Genomic DNA, 19,726 nt, shown 5'->3' with positions numbered 1-19,726 from the left:
TTTGTCAGCTTCTTGCCTGCTGTGAAAAGCCTGTCTCTAACCTCTTGCACGTTGTTTGCTCGTGTACAAGGTATATGTGAGGCATCTGGAAGGAAATTCAACACCAAATTATGTTGGTTAACTTCTGCCTAGAGCAATGGATTATGTTCCAGTGCCTTTCATTGTAGATCTAACAAATTGCTTGTATTGATTAAAAGCAACGTGGTGATGTGCTATTGTGTTTTTTTTTTTCTTTTCCAATCTTGCAGCTACTCCTGTTTCTTCTTGAAAGTGATTGCTGAGCGTCACACTGCCCAGTACAATGATCTGCAGAAATAAGCTTGCTTATATGCTTAGAGCTTGCAAGTGTGATGCTGTCAGCAATTTGTTCCTTTGGGGCAAATCTATACATTGACTTAATGCTCAGGCTTGTGCTGGATTTTGTTTGATTGTTGTAGACTCTTATTTCATTTGGCTCCTGCAATAGGTAGTGTGAAAACATCGCATCTCTGTGGCATCCAGATTTGTGCCCTAATTAATGTACAAAGGGAACCCGCAGGAGATGGCAGTTTGTGTAGGTACTCGAACTTTTCTATCTCCGCTTTCAGAAGGGTTTTTGTACACAAGCCGTTCGTCCTAAACAGTACCCATTTTACATCAAGTCTTCATTTTTTGGCCAATCTGCTCTTCTCGTTCTAGAAATTTAAGATGCCTACTCTGTAGGCAAATGTGTTCTTCTTCCTCTCTGCTGCTGTATGCCGTGCACTCCTGGCAGGTGCTCCCTCTGCTCTTTATTAAAAACACGGCAGTGAATTTTGTGTTGTTTACATGGTCCTCTACTATAAATTGTTCTCTCTTTGGGTGTTGTATATCTTCAGTTTTTTTGTCTCATCATGCTCTTGTGTTGGATGCCAGACAATGAGTAGGCTTCTGCCACAATTTTTGTCTTCATTAGCAGCTGTGGGAGGCTGTCCGAACAAGCTAAGCAGCTCCAGCGAAATTTACTCTCTTGGACACTAAAGTGAAGCAAGCTTGATATGAACCTTATCAAATCTGGAATATTTTGTTCATTGTCACAGGAAAAAAATATATTCTAAAAATGTGAAGAGCTTAATGATCTTTTGAATGTGTTCAGTTATACGGAATCTTGATAGCAAGCAAAAACATGAGTTGGAGCGGTTTTTTTGTGTGTATATGCCCAGTGTTTCACTTGTGAGATAGGAATGGTTATGGCGGAAATAACTGACTGTACTAGTCTGATTTGCTTCATCATAGTCTGTGTATTTGTGTTAGAGTATCAGGTATGTTCTGTGATATTTGCATTCCTTAAAGCTCCACGTTGCCTGCTGATCCGGGACCGTGAAAATAAAAAAGATTTAGTGCAAGCAGCTTGAGGGAGCTAAGGCTATTGATTAATCTTGCAGTGAGTTTACTCTTTGCTATAATGTTGGTCCTGAAATTCATTGCCCTTAATTTTATCTGAAGGGATTAAAGTGCATTGTGCAATGAGTGGTGTGCGAGGAGCCGTGGAGCTGTATCTTATTTCTCTGACAAGTTCGGGTACTAGGTATCTACCAGTAAGTCAGCTGTAAGATCTGTGGGTGTGGGAGAAGCCCAGTCCTCGCCTAAGTAATCATCTGAATTACTCAATTGTAACTACTGCCATGGAGGTTTGTTTAAAGAAAAAAGGAAATGAAATGCTTTCTTTATTTTCAAAAGCTCGATGTAATGGACACATTTGTCTATCCTAGAAGCGTATTTTACTTAATTTTTCCTCTGGATTAATTTAGCTGTCTGCATACTTACATGATGAACTGCACAATCTTTTCTGAAGATAACAGTTGCACCGAGGCCTGGCTATTCCATATGCATGATGGCTGCTGTTGGATTTGTGCCCTTTGTTATAGCAGGTGATTACCTCAGCATCCTTGAGCATTCCCTTCGTATAGTATTTTTAAACGACTTTGTCCAAGTGCCATCTGCCTCGACAGGTGAAAACGCATAGCTTATTGAAACATATGGCAGCTCACATTAATATTGCCCAGAACAACCGCTTGCTGGCTTGGAGGTTCGTAAGGTAATGTCCACAGGAATGTTATTTATAACAACTATTTGTGTGAAACAGGATATTAATACGTAGAGATTCACAAACTTCTTCGGTACTCATCTCACCTTGGTGCTGCTTTGGGTCTCTGGGCCCCACGGTCTCCAGGGCTGCCGGTTTTCCTGAAACCTGCTGTTGTTTTCAGTAACTGGGAGCTGTAAGATGATGAAACAAATGCCTGCTTCTCTCTGGATATCGCTGTAAGTGAGCACTTGCCAAGAGCTTTGAAAGACTCAGATGCTGTGTGAGTGCACGTTATTGCCCTTAGAAGAAAGTCTGATTTCTGCTTAAACTCAGCTTTTTCAGGAAGCGCTAAGTTTAACCAAAGTCTAAAGGATTGTGATGCATGGACTTTTACTGAAAAATGTCGCTCCTGCTCACGCTGTCTTTACCAAAATTTCAGTGAACAAAATGCCTCTTAATCTCTCGGCAGCTGAGGAGCAGGAAAATGCATAGATGGTGGCATTGTCACCTTTTGCAGGAGTTTGTACACCTGCTGGAGGCTCGCAAGTGGAGCCTTTTTTGGGGTGTAATCTTAGGGCCTTCAAAAGATGATGTAGGAAGAACATAATGAAAGATGTGCTTGGTAAATCTCTGTCCTTTGCAGCTATTTATTTAAGTGGAATATGTCAGTGAGTTCAATCTGCCCTTACCTGTGTAGCAGTCGTTCTGAAGAAAATTCACATGCAGCTCATCCTTTTAAATGGTTGGTGTGACTGCCACGTAGGTGGAGAGTCATCAATCTTGTGACTTCAAGTACCGGTTAAATGTCTCGTGATGGCATTCGCATCTAATCTGTTTGTTGGTATTGAGATGTTTGTTGGCATAAGATGTTTGTACATCTTACTAACTTCTGCCTGTCAGCATCTTACAGATAGCCACATTTAAGTCTTTATTTTTATACATGCGTATCACACATATATACAAAATAATGCAGTATGATTGAATCTGAAGCTTTAAATACTTCTTGGATTTACTTCTTTGATTAAGTAATAAGACTGCCTAACTACTGCTATATTTAAGATAAATAGCAGTGTCTGCTGAAAAGTGACCAGCCTAATTTTTGTGCTCTGAAAACCTTGGAGAACATCCTGGTTCACTTAAGGTCTCTGATTGTGTTCAACTTCCCTGTCGTCTTCAGTTCACCAACATGAAAGTACGGTAATGTCATCAGTTAAATGGACAAATCGCTGCTGCTGATTTTTCCAGGGAAGGTTTGTTTTTTTTTTTTTTAAACAGGACTTTTATGTCAACGTTTTGTTCCACAGAATTTGAATATGCACTTTATTTTTGGCTACACAGCTGATAACTCTTCTTGTTACTAATACTTTAAAAAAAAAAAAAACTTTTTAAAATTGGTGCGTTCTTGTGCAACATTCTTGCTCTTCAGTCTGTGTTTGGATGGCTTTGTGGCTTATTATGCACTGACCACGCAATACACTAGTGTGTTAGAGATGGTATGTGTGTACAGAAATCGCATTCTCAGTTTAATTGTGCATCTGAGATTGAGCAATTACAGAAACCTTTAAGGCGTTGCTTTTCTGTTCTGCTGACCTGGGGACAGCATCAGATCCCGTGAGACTTGCGGCTGGTTGTGTTCGTTCTCTGCGCGTACCTCTGGTGTTTCAGTTCTCTGTACTTGCAGCAATACATACCACACAGGGAGTGAAAACAGTTTTATTTCATTAAACCGATTAACTTGCAGGTGATTTGACTCTTTGGAGCCTGGCTTCGTTTCGGGAGCAGAACGACGTGTTCCAGTTCGTGTTTTCGGTGTTCGCTGCCCCAGTTGAGTCCCTCTCAACTCAAACTTGGGCAAAATATTTTTAGCGCTCTGTGCTGTCTCCAAACTTCAAGCCGTGGACTAGTCAGAAATAGCAACTTGGGAGCTGTCGCTCCTCCCGCAGACAAACAGGGATGTTCCATCAGCATCTCCCCCCCCAAGCAGGTTCCACGCACACACTGCGCGGCTTGCTGATCCGCCAGGGGGTCTCCAGGCTGCTGAGCATGACGAAATCTTGCAGGTCAGGCTGCTGCTCCTGAGACCTCCCCTTCGTGAGTTGGCAAAGCTCTTGGGATGCAGAGGATGGAGGATGAGGATGGTCGTGCCCTTTGTTGTGCCCCTTTAACCCTTTTAGTTGGGCAGCAATAATTCCCAGTTTAATGCTGGAAGCAATATGCAGTACTATATAAAACTTGCTTCCCTCAGGTTGGTTTCCTCCTTAAACTGCAAAGAGTAGTGAGTACAGAAAAATTGCTCGTCTTCTGGGGATCCTGTTCATCATCTTAATCTTGCACGCCTGTTTCTGATGAAGGGGTCTCTGCAGTGCTGTATTTTCAGCTCTTTTTCCCAGCGGTGCTGCACAGACCATCGGTGTGTGGCAGCAGTGGGAAGGGGCACGTGTTAGCGAGGTCTTTCTCTGACACATGACGTGGATTCTGTTTCTCATAAGCATCACTTAGTTCTCATCCAGCTGGTATTACTAGAGAAAAAGCTTGTCTTGCTAACCACCCTGAAATACTACTTGGTAAACTAGCTCTGAGGCGGTGTTTTGAGATGGTATTACCTGGAACCAAGCTTCAGCTTTTATTTGTAATTACTTCTTTTGAGGGGGTGGGAAGGAACGACTGGGATTAGAGACCAAAAATAGGAGCTGCTTCCTTCTCTAATACTCCTTTCCAAACTGTCCTGGGCATCTTGAACATGTTGGGCTCAGTTAACATTAATCAACCACGAATTAAGGAGCTCATTCCACCTTTCTGTCTGCAGGGTAGTTCGTGTTCTCCTGAGCATCTGCTCTTGCGTACAGTTGGTGCTGCGGTAGGGGACACTGTGCATCTTCTCCAGAGACTCTCATTGCATATATCCACCACATCTGTGTTGTAGGGAAAAGTGACAGAGTCCTGAAATACTCCAAGGGCAAATTTGTTAAGGATTGTATCATGGAGATCATTGATGTAATGATCAAAAATACTTTTGTGCTCGTTCCTTTTTTTAACTTTGTTTTTTTCTTTTTGGCTTTCAGCTCAGATCGGCTGATAGAAGAAACAATAAGGTAGGAATGAATTCACTAATTTTCATTATTTTCTATACAATCAGTGTTTACACTGAACCGTGTCCAAAGATATCAGTCATTTTATTTATACAATAACCGTATTGTTTATAACTCGTACACAGTATTACAATGAAATGGGTTTTTTTCTGCTATTCAGTATTGACATAACCATGTTGCCTAAATATTTTATTCATCCTAATTTAGAAAATTTAGGTTCATGTTCGAAAGTGAATAGCTTCTTTAAAAACAATGCGAGTGACTGAGCAAAGGGAATCTCAGGTTGAGCTATCAATATCAAGGTCTATTCCAATAGTGGAGCTGTTTCTTCTCATAGTGACACTCTTCTGCAGTGTGATTTTCTGTAATCCTTTGACATATTCAGCTTCCTAATATGCAGCTGATATTGGTAAGAGCTTTTACCTTATGGGCTTGAATGATTATTACTGTTGTATAGTTACTTATCTTTTGTTTTTTTTGCATTGTTTGAATACTTGAGTGCTGCCTTCTCTAACTATTTAGAAATTTTAGAACCATAGCATTATAAATTACTTTTATCATCTGTGCCCTTCCTGGTCTTCCATTGAACTCTGGGATTTTGAAAACCAATAATTCAGAGTGCCGACTTAATGGTTTTAAGTTTTAGATTATTGCTTTTAAAAAAAAAAAGGAAGAAAGAAAGCAAGATATGGTTTCAGATAATGCATGTACTGGCATAAGTGATGAAGATGAGTAATTAGAGGTGCAGCAAGGCTCTGTGTCCATTAAGGTCTGGCTAGCTTAAGTACATCCAGTGGGGACTCAGTATAATTAACATGGTGGAAGAATGTGTTAAACCACTACATTAATGTGCTATGATGAACCAGAAGTGGTCAGCGCAATAATGTCTGAAAATGTGGATATGATGTCTCCACAGCCTCATATTTGCCAAACTTAGCCCAGTTACTGTGAGTCTGTTTTACTTTGGGTTCCAGTCTTTTCCTGATTAAAGATCCTCTCCTTTACTGCCGTGCTTGTAGCCCTACTTTTCCATCTTGTAAAATCACTCACTATTTTTTGAATCTCTTCCTTGCTGCCACTCCAGTAACGAAGGCATTAAAAGGCCCGTGATGACTTTCTGAGCTTTACTATCCTGCAAAATGACTTGTATGTGTATCATTTGAGCTCTTTGCCTAGCCTCGTGATGACCTGTCCCCTGAGGAGCTCGGCTGGGAGCTCCTTGCTGCCATTTGCTGAAAGCGTTCCTCCTGCTAGTAGATGAACTTTGGTTTTAGGAGTCTGGATTTCAGCACTCCTTGCCCCGTGTGTTATCTGTAGTAAGTGAACTTCTTGTGGCAATTGCCCAAAATGTTCTACGCTTATTTTTGCAGAAGAAGAGTTTGTTTGGTAACTATGTCGCACAGGAGATGTAATTTCATTTTATATCATCTTAATTAAATTCCGTCTCTGTTGAAGCCAGGGTGATTTTTTAAAATTTTACTTTCCATCCTCAGTAATTGCAAATACTCAGCTGTGATGTTAATTGATGGCAAACCCTGCTGCATTTTAAGTGAATTCACCGGATAGAAATTTATTCAATGCTTTATCTATCGTAAACCAACGAAACGATGGGATTGTGGAGGGGAAGCTGTTTGAATTCCTTGAGTAAAGTGAGACATCATTAGCTCATTCTGGCGACTAATGCTGTCTTGTCTTCAAGAGCTGCATCTGCTATAGTTCATTACTCATATTATTTGGGTGTAATTCAGGAAGTTATGAGATCACTTTGCATTTTTTTAGTTGTTGTTGTTAGGCAGCACTCTAAACACTGGAAAGCGTTTTTCAGTGAGTGCAGTGGCTTTTGCTGGTAAGCTGCACGCTGGTGACCCCGTTGGCAGTGACTCCACAGAGAACCCTACCCGTGAAACTCCTGCTCTGCCTTTCTGCACAGAACAGAACTGAAGAAGCGCAGAGCCTGACTTTCCTGTGTACGGCTCCTCCATGGGACCAAACATACTTGCAAGAGAACTTCGGGGTACCTCAGCTGAAATTATTAAGTGATGAGTAGGGCTGTCATTCAGATGTTTTGTTAGTGCTAAAATTAAAATCAATTTTTAAATGAATTATGTGACACAGGTTCTTACTGCAGCATATTTCTTTCCAGAAAGGAGTGGGATGTGATAGTTTGTACTGCAGTTCTTTTGGAACAGTGTTCACTTGTCTTGGGCATATTTAAATATAAGCATAGATTTTGCTTAATTTTGTTTGGTGTTCTCAGGTTTTCATTTTCAAACATTATCACTTTCTCAAAATAGCAAATGATTTATTTCTTGTTTTCCAACAACTTGTATTTTTAGGCTGGTTGGCTTCGAAAATTTGTTATAGTTTTGCCTGTGTAGTGTGGTCGGTTCTTTTGGTTTTATAATAATCAGCCTGATTGAGGCTGATTTGTCAGATTTATATATTAACAGATTGGACTACTACGCTTCCACTTAGAAGCTGGACCAAACCCATAGATTAAATAAAGGAAAAATCTTCAAGTATACTAGGGTATTCCTTTGGGTAATAATTATATTCTAATAAAAGGGAAAAATTCAATTGCATTAAATCCTGCCTTTGCAGAATGGGAAGGTATGAATTAATTTTTGAGTCTTAGCTCCTTTCAGAAGAGCCTTCCAGAGTCTGGGCAAAATCACATGCTTTTCTGGAGGAATGTTCCTTTTGTTTTCATTTTAGCTTTCATCAAAAGACGCAATAAGCTTTAAAGTAATTTGAAAGATTACGTGTGTGTGTATATATATGAATATATATACACGTATACACAAAGAATAAGCAATATAGTCAGAATTGTTATCAATTTAAAAGTAGAGCTTGCATTTCTATGCATAGTCACAGAATCCATTCCCTTAGTCACAGATGTTGTCATGAATTTAAATGAGCAAGTATGATTCATGGAGTACAAAACGAAGCAGAAGTTCCCGTAATACATAAACTATTTGATTTTTAAAAACACGTCTTGTTCCTTTAGAGTTTTGTTTTAGTTCTGAAGCAATATATATTTGACTGAGCTGTCTCAACGGATGAAACAAGGAGTTGACTTTTGGTACATTTTGCTTGATAACGTGTATATATGGCTGCTGTGTGGGGTAAAAATACCCAACAGCTTAAAGATTTGTCTAGGTAAAAACATTTGGCCTTCCAAGTCAAGCAGCTTTAAAAGTGTAGCTTGCGTGTTGGACTGGTTTGAATTCGATAATGGCTGGAAATGTTTATTACTGTGTACTTTATCATGCCAGTGAAAACTGCATACTCTTTTTGAAGACAAATGTGGTTGCTTACATACCTACAGCACTACTGAACATTCAAGGACAAACTAGAAATGTAAGTGAAATTTTGGGGAAAGACGGCTACTAGCGCAGAAATTTGAGATACCCCTTGCAAATTCACGGGAGAGATGGATGGCTCTTTGTGGTTGTGACCCCCAAGCCTACCCAGAAGAGATTCCTCCAGCATGGCAGCAGTCATTAATGCTGTATTTGAGCAGCGCTTTAGTATTAAATTTAGAGGGCAGAATACCATCTGGTTTTAGGAACTTGGTTTACACCCATCTCTGGTAGTTCAATCCAGTGCCGCACTGAGAATAGTTCATGCTATTTCCAAGTGAATTGTTAAGTCGGGGTCATCTTGGAATCACCTGACGCTGATGCAGATGGTCTGAATTTATACACAGGCTGGTTTTGGATCACAGGAGAGAAACCGAAATATGTGAAGAAGGGAAATTCGGATTTTTTTTCTTGTTTGAGACCTGTCTATGCATTACAAATGCTCTTGAGCATGTAGGTAAGCTGCAGGTCTGACTCGTCACACTGTTCACAGCGGTGAACTAGTGGAAAAAAGTTGTCTGTTTACACACTTAGATATAAATTAAATCAGCAGGATAAACTAAAACAGAAAGCTCGAGATGTACAATAAAAAATGATTTTATCTTCCATATTGCATTTGTAAATGGAGGTTAACATTGGAAGTGCTGTCATGAGTACAGGGCACGGGGATATGTTTTAAGTAGTTGGGTTACAATTGGAGTTTTTATTTTTCTGCAACGTTTTCATTCTTGTAACATGGACTAGCAGAAATGTATTGTGATTGGTAATCATCAGTTAAGAAGAAATAAGGAACCAAACCTTTCCTGTGGACTGAGGAGCTTGGGAGAACTGGAGGATCAGAATCCATTATCACTTTCCAGGAATGCCTCGATAAGGGATCATCATTATGTTGAAAAAAACTGTGCCTTTAAACCTTGTTTCTGTGTGTTGTACTACTGAATAATTTAGCATAGTTGGATCTTCCACAGGTAGGAAATAGATAATAGATTCCAGTAAGAAGGATATAATCTGTTGTTGTAAATGTTACGTAGAAGTTTCAAATTATTTATTTTTTTAAAAAGAAAATTGTTCTGGGAGTAACTGTTGTTACTGTATCAAGCTACTAAAAGGGACCAATACTGAGTAGAGAAGATGATTCATTTTTTTATATATAAAAAAAAAATTGTCGGTAAACAAATGGTAACAGTGAGTTAATGAGCGTGTGTTAGGGATGGGAAGGGAAGCGAAACTGTTTCATGAAGGATATGAGGAAGCCTCAACACTCAAGACTGTACCAGACCGGTCAGAGGACTAGCTCTGACGAGCCGTGTGTTTTCCTCTTGATTGTGCTTAAATTTTAATAGCCTCAGGTTCACAATTATAAAGGCTTAGTAGGTAAACCAGCTAATGTTCTGAGTAATCAAGTTATACATGAAGAACAGTGCTTTCTACTTGAATTTTGATTTCTGAATAGCTGGTATCCAGTAAAATTCTTGTTTGTGGACATCGCAAAGACCATATGACAGTAAAACTTTAAAATGGCAACCATTACCTTTATTTTTCTTCAAAGCACATCAATGAGACCTACCCCATTGCGCTAACATTTTCAAAATCCTGAGGGGGAAAAAAAAGGTTCCAATCTTGTCATCCATAAACTTAAACGGTTACATTGTGCCTTTTTATAAGAAATGGACAGTTTCGCTCATCAGATACTAAAGCTCGAACCCTGTATTCCATCATAATCTGTAAGAACCATTTCCAAAGGCATGCTGGAGGTGTCTCAGGAACACTTTATATCCTGGCAGTCACCTCGTATTTTCACTTCTGTAAATTAATGGATGCCTTAATGAGTCTTTGGATGCATCTTATGAAAACACGTGGCTTAATTCAGGAGTGCATTGAGAGATGATGTATTAAAATTTCATTTGGACAAGTATCAAGCCGGTGTGGAGGCATAAGATAAGAAGCTGTAGGTTACTGAGCAAGCTGTCCTGTGTACAGCTACCAAGTCTTTTTTTCCAGCTCAGTGCCTAGTAATTCCAAATTCACTGAGTGCTTTTCTCAATAGCAAGTTCAGGGTTTTTGTGAGTTTGTTTTTTACTTTAGGAAACTAAAAGACCCATATGCCGAGTTGTAAATATGTAATCTGTCAAATGCTGTATCTTCTCACATAAGATACAATTTGATATACTTACTGTTCTAATTTTGTAGCCCCTTTTTTCAGCCCTAGATCGTGACTGCTTTTCTGTATTGATCTACAGCTGTTATTCTTTGTTGAGAATTTCTGTTGGCACCTTCTCTTGCTTGCTGTTCTTTGTACTCTCATGCACTGTTGGTAGAGGCAGTGAGCAATGCTGTTTTTTATTCCTCCTGTTACCTAATTTTCACTTTCTCTTCCTGTAATTTTGTCCTAAAAAGGACAAATTTTGTCCTAAAAAGGTCTCCTGTGTAATCAAATCAGTTGCATTCATGGGTCAGGTGAGTTGGTGTATCCCCAACACCAAGCACACACAACTTGCTGTGTGCAACTACTTACACGGTCTAAGAGGAGAAGCTTTGCAGGCTTTCTTCGGTTCTTTTTGTGAAAATGAAGGGTTTTGGTTAGCTGATTGTGGCAAGCTCTGTCTGAACGCCAAGGAGGCAGCTGCAAGCCCTGTTGCTTCCAGTTAGCCCCGAGTTCCATTTTCGCTTTCTGCTGAATTGGTACTTCGAAAGTATAAAGGAAAAAAATGCAAAAATACAAAATGCTGTGGGTTTTTCTCAGTTATGCACAGAAGCTTCCACTGTGTTGTTTGTTTTTAATGAATCTAAAACTTCGCACTTAAAATGTTAAATCTGTTCTCATAGAGCTGCTGATTCGAAATGTTAATTTTTTGCCTGCATGTTTTCAAACTGTTTATTCTCTTTATGAATGATAAACTCCCAGATCCTCCTGAGGGTTCAGGTTCACCTGAATGCTAATGTAACCTTAAAATAATAGATCGATCTGCCTCGTCAATGCACGTTACTCTGTTCACAAGGCCTCACGATACAGACTTTTGGGGAGAGTCTTTTTATGTTTGTCTGGCACACGATATGAAGGCTGACAGTAGCATGTCGGGCTACTTGGGACGGAGCAGGCAGATTGAATGGAAGGGAGCCCAAACGAACTTACAGCTCCAGAAATCCTTTAGGGCTCATTGATCTGGGCTCTTTTCTTAAGATGTCTGTGAATTGTGATGCTGACATTTTGCTACAGGTTTGAAGGGACAATTGTTAGCTTGGCTCTGCTGGGTTTTGCCAGCTATTTTCACATTGTTGGCTGTAGTGTCCTAGTGGAGAAGCCAGTGCTACGTCAGGTGGTCCGGAGCCGCTCATTTCAGATGTTTTGTTCAGACAGAAACCTGCAGTGAAATACATCAAGTGGTCATCGTTATAAAAATGTGAGGAATGCCAATACTGTGTTAAATAAGTGCAGAAATAGTCTGTGTGCATGCCTCTTCCTACCAGATGTACCTGGGAAGATGCACCAAGATGTGGAAGGGTGCTTTGTTACCTCCTGGTACCGAAATGCCGCGTCAGCCACAGTATGTTAGTATCCAAACAAATGGTGTTTCAGCACTACAACTGTTAGGAAAAGATAAGTCCAAAGCATTGAAAACCACATGAATTTGGTACAAAATGGTGTTTGGGAGTCAGATGTGTGGAGCAAGTGCATTCGGACAGTTCAGCAGTTAATATCGCTAGCTGTGATTTTTGTACCGTGCTTGGGTACAGACACCGAGCGTGAGCAAGCATAAAATGCTCTTGAAGGTTTGGATATCCAATTTGGTAAAAGATGTGTTCTCCTATCCATTCATTTTCCTGGGAGATGACGGCTTTAGTTCCCTTTTCTCATGGTTCTCTCTGTGGTGGTGTTGTTCCACTTAACTTTTGTTCTCCCGGAACCCTTTCCCTCCATATTTAAGGCTTAGAAACTTCTCCTAGCACTTCTTTTAATCATTGTTATTCATGTAAGTATAGTCAATAGCAATATAGGTGTCATTTTCCGAGTTTTTATCCAGCAATGTTGTATTTATGCCCTCCTTTGTGTCTTTCTGAAATGCTGCCAGCTGAGGAGAGCAGTATTTCTCCTGCTGTTCCTTCTTAAGCACTGCGTCTCCAGAGCCTAAAGTCTTATATATTGTTTTTCTATATGTGAATGAGGCTGTTTGTCAAGGCAAAGCTACTGCATTCAGAGTAGCTACGTGAAATACTACCTGGGGCTATATAGTAATAGCATACCCTTTTGATTTTCATTGCATAGCTGTTGGTTTTATGGGTTGAAGAGAAACTTAAAAAAAAAAAAAAAAAAGCTATTTGTTTAAAATGTTCATTTAAATATCTTATTTAAATAAAATAAAGCACAGTTTGAAATGGGAAACTTTATTCACCTGTGTTGTGTTCTTATATTTGGATAAAGTACGTACAGCTGGACCGTGTATTATTAAAGAAGCAGAGTATGAAGAATGGTATTCCCATGTATGACATTCTTAATTAGGACCAAAGTTCAAAAACGTGTTTTATCTGTGCTGTGATAGAAGTATCATTTGATACGATCGTTATACACCAGCTTTGTTACTCCAGCTTGTGGAAAACAGTGAAGTTGGGCTTGCTGGGACACGAATACAGGAAAATCCAGGCTTTGCCCTCTTACCTGGAGAGAGGACAGGATTAATCCTGAGTCAAACAAAGTAAACCCCAACACTTCATTGTGTTTAAAGGTCTTCAAAGACCCGGTGACTGTGTTCAGAAGCCTTTTGTGTAAAGCTCTGTGAGCTGTGTTCTCAAACTGCCCTTCCATCTCCTCTCGACCAGCACATTCCCTTTGTAAATCGATTTTTAATAGTGAAGCAGCTCTTATTTGCCTAATACTTCTATAGTAATTTTATCTTGATGGCAGAAAAGAATTTTAATATGCCCTCTAGAGTGAAAGTAAGCCTGGTGCTTTTCTGATTAAACAAAATTCTGAACTTTAAACCTTAGGCTGGAAGACTGCTGTTAGGTGTGCTTGTAATGGAACATCCCTTTTGTTGGGGGCTGGGAGGAGATGTCCCAAAAAGCCCGCCTCTTTCAAGAAATCGGTGTTTTCAATTGTTAATGGCTTATGTACAAAGAGAAATCATTTAAGTGTAAAAGATAGAGATTAATGGAAAAAAATGGTGTTTCATTCATATTGCTTCACCTCATTCATTGTTCGCTAAAGAAGTGCTCCCTGCTCGCTTTCCTGTTGTAGCTGCAGATTATTCTTAGCACCAGCGACTTGATCCACTCTTTTCTTTCTCCAGCATCGCCATGGCAACTAAAGAAAATATGACTTCGCAGAGAGGGATGTTGAAGTCAATACAAAGCAAGATGAATACCTTGGCTAGTATCCTTTCTTAAAAAAATTGTACTGCCGGAGCATAAGAAGAGGTACAGTAACATTTTTTTCAGCACATCATTTAGGGATCAAAATGCTTTGCAATGCTAATGGGTGTATAGCCCACAGTGGTCTTGTCACCAGTGACAAATAGGCTTTTTTCCCCAGTGTCACTTTCTTAATCTAAGCGAAGTATCTTAATGATGAATGTGGTGAACAAGTTGGTTTTGCTTAACTTTGAACACTGTATGTAGATCGGTATCTTTAATTTTCACACAGAGATCTGCAGCAGCATTTAATGGCCTTCCCCACTATACATCTTCTTAAAAGTGTAATATCTTGCTTTTTTTGCTTTCAAGATCGTCCAGAGCTAAAACTTGGCATAGATTGCTGCTAGTTACAGTTTACAGGCGAGTACTCATGACCTGACAGTCTTGCAGATGTTAAGATTTTGGTTCCTCAGTTTCTCTCCATACTTCGTGCTTGTGGCTAAAAGAATGTGCCGGGTTGTCAAGTCATGCGCGTTTGTCTTTCTCCCCCTTGCTCCTTCCTTTCTGTCAGAAGGGCCCAAGGAACAGCATTAGTGTCATCTGATTAGACAGATTACATCCTGAAGCGATGTATCTTGGTGAGCCATAAATTTCATTACAGTTTTTAGCAACTGGCAAGAACAAAAAAAAAATTCAATAAGCTTTGGCCTTAAAGGATTCTTGGTTCCAAAGACATGAAACTCTGAAACTGATTATCTTGCTGGCTGTTGTATTTCTGTACATTAAAAGATAGATTTGCATTATTATGATTTTACAGTAGGAGGAGTTTTTTGTGCTATACAGGGAACAGTGCATATTCATGCAACGTGCATGCTTTTCTCAGTCAAATGCCTTTGGTTGTTCCCTTCACTAGTAACTGTTAAATTTCATTTTTTTTAACTTTCATTAAATATCACAGATGTTATATATAGTTGCTCCATTTTTTTCATTCTTGTTCAAGCATTATTAAAAGTAACAGCCTCATATTGGAGGTTATATCAAGCACTGGTAATTTAGGTGATCAAATACTAAATTCTATGTAAATGTGAACTCTGAGCTGCTCTGTCACCTCTCTTCTCTGATTAGCGAAGTACAGTTGAAATCCTGCTAACTATCTTTAAGTTTTTGTTTTTAATTGCATTTGCTTTCTCCAGCTTGGGAGTAGTTCTGCATTTCTTGCAGTGTTGCTCACTTCCACATGCAGAATTTGCGGCTTGTTAATAAAAATGCTGGCTTTTGATATGACCTTGACTCAGCCTCCTTAAAGATCGGTTTCCAGCAGTGAACAGCCTGATTCAGAGGATCAACCTTCGGAAACGACGAGATTCTTTCATCTTGGGTGGCGTCATTGGCATCTGTACCATCCTACTGCTGCTCTACGCTTTTCATTGATGGATGTGCCCCATGGACTCTGCTAAACTCATCACCACCATCCCTCCCCTCCAGTCAAGGAAAAGTGAGTGGGGGAAGAGACAGACTTGGAACAGCCTGCTCTTTGTGGCTGGGAGTATCAGCATGATGTCTAAAGTTTAGGATGGTAGACTGCGACACTGGTTTTGGGTTGAAGCTGCAGTGTTACTCCTTCCCTGCCATACATCTTCCTTTGGTTAAATTAGATGGTCTTTTCTTTTTTTTTTTTCTTTAATTCCCTGTTTCACTGCAAGGTAAGTAAACATGGGACTCTTAACAAAAACCGGTGGAACAGCTGCTGCGCTCAGTGGTGCTGGGGAGGTCTGTTGTTGGCTGGTAGGTGGAAAAAGAGTGTTAGGCATCCCTGGGCTGGAAGCTGCAGGAAGCCTGCTTCCCCGCTGGGCCAAGCGCAGTACTGAACACTTTTGCCCTATGAGAAGAATATTGCAGCTTTAAGCCATCAGGTTGCTCTACTACTAAATACATGTTCTGTAATTCTTTTTAACTCATGGCTGAGATACTAGTTATTTCTGCGTTATTTGTGCTGTGAAAACTGTGCTTCACGCAAATTCCTCAAAGAAAAAAAAAAAGGATTGTTCAGTTCACTTTTTGCACAGAATATGAATAAACCACCCTCTGAGGAACATTTATAGGTTTTTTTTTTTTGTGGCTTTAAAGGGACTAACAAGTCCCCTTTTGTAAAAAGGGAGCACAGTGTCCTAGCAGCTGTTTACCATAGTGTTCAGTCATCTGAAACGTGACCAAACATGAATTCACCTGAAAGCAGACTTTTGGGTGTAAATACTTGGATTTTGGATGACATCATAAAGGTCTTTATAAAGACATGATTGAAAAGCCTATATTGTAATTTACATAAAGTTATTCTAATAGCATTAATATTTTTACACTGTAAGTAGGATATAATCTAAACTGTCAATTGGAAATTAAAATTATGATGGTTATAGCTGAGGCAATTGTATCTAAGTGCAAAAGTTTGGGACATGCCTCCTCATAGTAAAGAGCTGAATGTATGAATAGTGAACCAAGTTTCATTTACCATTATCTGGGGGGAAGTTTTTTTTTTTTTTTGTCCAGACATGGAACATGAACCCTGTTGTGTTTGTGTCAATAAACAAAACCGATGTCAGGAATGGCTTTGATATTGCAGATTCACAAGTTATGGATTTTTTCTGCTCTCTCAATGGCTCTTTTTCCATCTGTCATATCGTAACCCACTAAATAGAAACTGAGGCACTGAAATCTCTTTCTAAGAACTTGATTAACTCTTTTTGCAGTGAATTTACAGTGCTTCTAACTGGTTTCACGTATGCCATTACCCACAAATGCCAGGTAGTCTCTGGGTTCTCTTCTGGGACAGAGTCTAGCGGGACAGTCGCAGTATTTTTACTGCTTTTTATAGTGTCTGTGAAGTACCTGTTGGAGGGATTAGAGACTTGTGCCTGTCTAGTGTGCAAAACCACACTGTTGCGCCTAAAATGTTTGTATGGATTTGAAGGCTTATTTGCAGAATAGTAACTTTGTGCTATAAAGTCTGCAAGAACTTCTAATCAGTCATCTTGTCATTTGGGATTCAAAAGCGTTTGAAATGAATACATGTAAAACGGTGGGGCTCGTATTTTAAATAAAGGGTGATTTATTTGGATGATCTGGGAATGTTCCTGGTTTGAAATAAAGTGTTCATTAAAGGGGTTTGTGGAAAACCTTGATGGATAAAGGAAATTTTATTAATGAATCTGTGTGTTGGGAGATCAAACTTCATTTCCCCCAATGCTTTTTCTTTGATTCCACCCCCACAGGACCCTGATCAGCAGTTGTCCTTCTGTTTAGGATTTGTAGGATTTGATCGCTGTATAGTTGGCAGTATAAGATCTGCGGTATCGTAAATAAATTCATTTACTTAATCTTAAAACCAGTCTTTTTTACTGGACTTAATTGATTATTTGGTGCATATATTTAATCTTATTGTGTGATAAAGCTGCTATGGAAAATGTGTAGATTATAATAAATATGTAAACATGATTGATTTTTCATGTCATGAAGATGTTATGGAGGAACTGATATATTTTAGTACAAAATAATAGAAATATGCTGAATTATCTCTGATAAAGCTTTACTGGAAGTGGTTTCAGTATTTACAACCCCTCTATGGTTTTTATTTATGTTGGTTTTGCATTGGAAAATACATCTAATTAATCTTGTAATCTCCCTTTCATTATCTTCTCCTCTAGCTATGTGAGCAGGCATTTTGCATTGCTCTCTGAAGTGATGTGCTTGCATATAGCCAAAGGGGAAGGACTTGCTAATTCTCCTGAATAATTCTCCTGAATGTCTCTGATAACATGAACCTGTAGGTGGGACAATGGACTGTTAAAAGGAAAACAGCGGGTTGTACATTTAATCTCAAATTCCAAAATACAGGGTTGTGTGTCTCCTATTGCTAGATATGTTCTCTAAGTTTTTTCTTCAGTATAGTTCCTCTTGCTCTAAGGAAGAAAAAGTCCTTAAAGAATTCTCATTTCTGCAGTTCCTGGATGAGTTTCAAAATTGCAACTTTGCCAAGCAGAATTGTGCTGGGAAAATTGTTAGTAAGCCATAGAAATGAAGTGCGTAAATCCACATTTCTGCAGGGCACATCGTTTCCTTCCCCTCTCCTTTTTAAATTTCTTCTTTATTCTTGCCAGTACACAAGCACCAACTTTAAACCTGTCCAACAGCCCTTTGGGTAAGCATTAGAACACAAGGGATCCTTCTGATCCCCCAAATGGACACGCATATTATTAGGCTTTTTTTGTATGTGTTTCTCTGATCTTTATGCTCCAGTTGCTTGAGCAGAGGTGGCGGGGGGACTGCACCAGGTGTTGCACATTCAAGTGGTGAGCTTTTGGGTGGCCACAACTCAGAGCACAGCTGAAGCTTATCCTTGCCCCTCCCTAGAGGCTGTGCAAGCAAGGCTGGAGGTGGAGGCAGGGCTTTGCCAGCCTGGAAGGGACCTGGGACCAAGCAAGATGATGCTTCTCCTAGGGTGAGTTTGCCCTTCTTTGGGGAGGCACATTTTTATAAATCAATTCTGAGTTTGTCAGCTTTTGGATATCAAGGTGCGCTATAAATTTGTACTGGATTCATCACACTAATCAACTAGACTTTTTTGTTTGTAGCTTTTAAAGTCATTTCTTTTGGAAGGCCTTAAGATCACTGTGAGAAGAAAGAGGCAGTTCCTTGCTGGCTATCGAAAATGAATGAGCAAAAGTAGGAGGTTTTTTAGGTGATGTGAAAGTTTCAGATAAGTTTGTCAACTGCTTGTCCTCAAGGTCTGCACTCTCAGAGGAACTGTGTTCCTGAAGCTCCCCCCAAACTGCTACGCAGGGAGTGGAGGCTGGTCCGCCACTTCTGGTTGTGAAACTCAATCAGGATTGTTTTAGTTCCCTAAACCTAGCAGCTTGTTTCCCAAGATCACTTAATGCATGATCTTTTAGATTTTTTTCCCCAAAACTTTCATTTGAAACAGGAAGAAGTAACAGCTATACCACTTTTGAAGGACAAAATAATTCTTAAACTCCTAATAACAGTACTAGATTATGCAATCCTTCAGAGCAGTGGTCCTAGTTAGCAATGTAAAAGGTGTCTACAATGAAAGACAAAAGACATACTGAGACAAAACTGAGCCATATTCCAGGTGAAATCCTCTTGGTGCCCGTATCTGATGTGCTGACTGGATATTTGAAACCAGTGTGATGCTTTCAGCTCTCAATATGTAAGTGGTTGTTGGTGTGTCTGCTACAGAGTGAGGAAAGCGGTTGAAATCAACACTCAAGATAACAAAAAGCACACACAACTTTCTCACAAAACATCCCAATGCAGACTTTTGTAAATTAGTTTCTGATCACACTTTCTGATTTTTTTCTGCTTTTCATATAGCTACTTGAAACTTACTTTATTGTATCTGTAATTATTTTTTTTCACCTATTGTGCATTCTCTGTATATATTTAAAAAGCTTTGATATGTAATTTAATAATAAATTAGAATTCTAAGCAAGGTGCTTGGTTCTTTCCCTGTGACGATCTTTGCCTATTCAACCTTCCGTGAAGATGCAGAGAAGATTTGGTAACTCATCTCTCCAGTTTGGGATTGTCACTGAACGTACACGAGTTTGTTCTCCTTTTTGTACCAACTACCAGATGTGTAGGAGCATTTCCTGACCCAGGTGCTCGGTTTGGTGGGACCTGTTCATCCTACCTGCGTGTTCTTGGAGCCCCCTTCTCACCTTCTGTTTCAGGCATCCACGTTGGCAGGGTTTGAATGTAATAAGACGACTTTGTTTTGTAGTGCTTTGGCAGATGGAAACAAGGGTGGTTTTCTTTAAAGGTAAGCTTTAAGAAGGTTTCTGTATGCCCATAGTATGGGACATAAA

At 39.6% G+C, this 19,726-nt stretch overlaps 1 protein-coding gene across 2 annotated transcripts in view; it reads left to right on the top strand.

Moving 5' to 3' along the window:
* Positions 1-19,350, top strand: part of GOSR1 (golgi SNAP receptor complex member 1) — a 34,135-nt gene extending 14,785 nt beyond the window's left edge. For both annotated transcript variants that reach the window (XM_083806469.1, XM_083806468.1), the window contains exons 7-9: positions 5,110-5,139; positions 13,784-13,866; positions 15,154-19,350. In XM_083806469.1, the coding sequence (XP_083662595.1) occupies positions 5,110-5,139; positions 13,784-13,866; positions 15,154-15,278 (238 nt within the window). In that variant the 3' untranslated portion in view covers positions 15,279-19,350. The remainder of the gene's footprint in view (positions 1-5,109; positions 5,140-13,783; positions 13,867-15,153) is intronic.
* The last annotated feature ends 376 nt before the right edge of the window (positions 19,351-19,726 follow it).

Source organism: Anser anser (assembly GCF_964211835.1).
Source record: "Anser anser genome assembly, chromosome: 20".
NCBI lineage: Eukaryota > Metazoa > Chordata > Aves > Anseriformes > Anatidae > Anser > Anser anser.
Note: the sequence above shows the minus strand (reverse complement) of the source record. Positions and strands in the feature narration are given on the sequence as shown.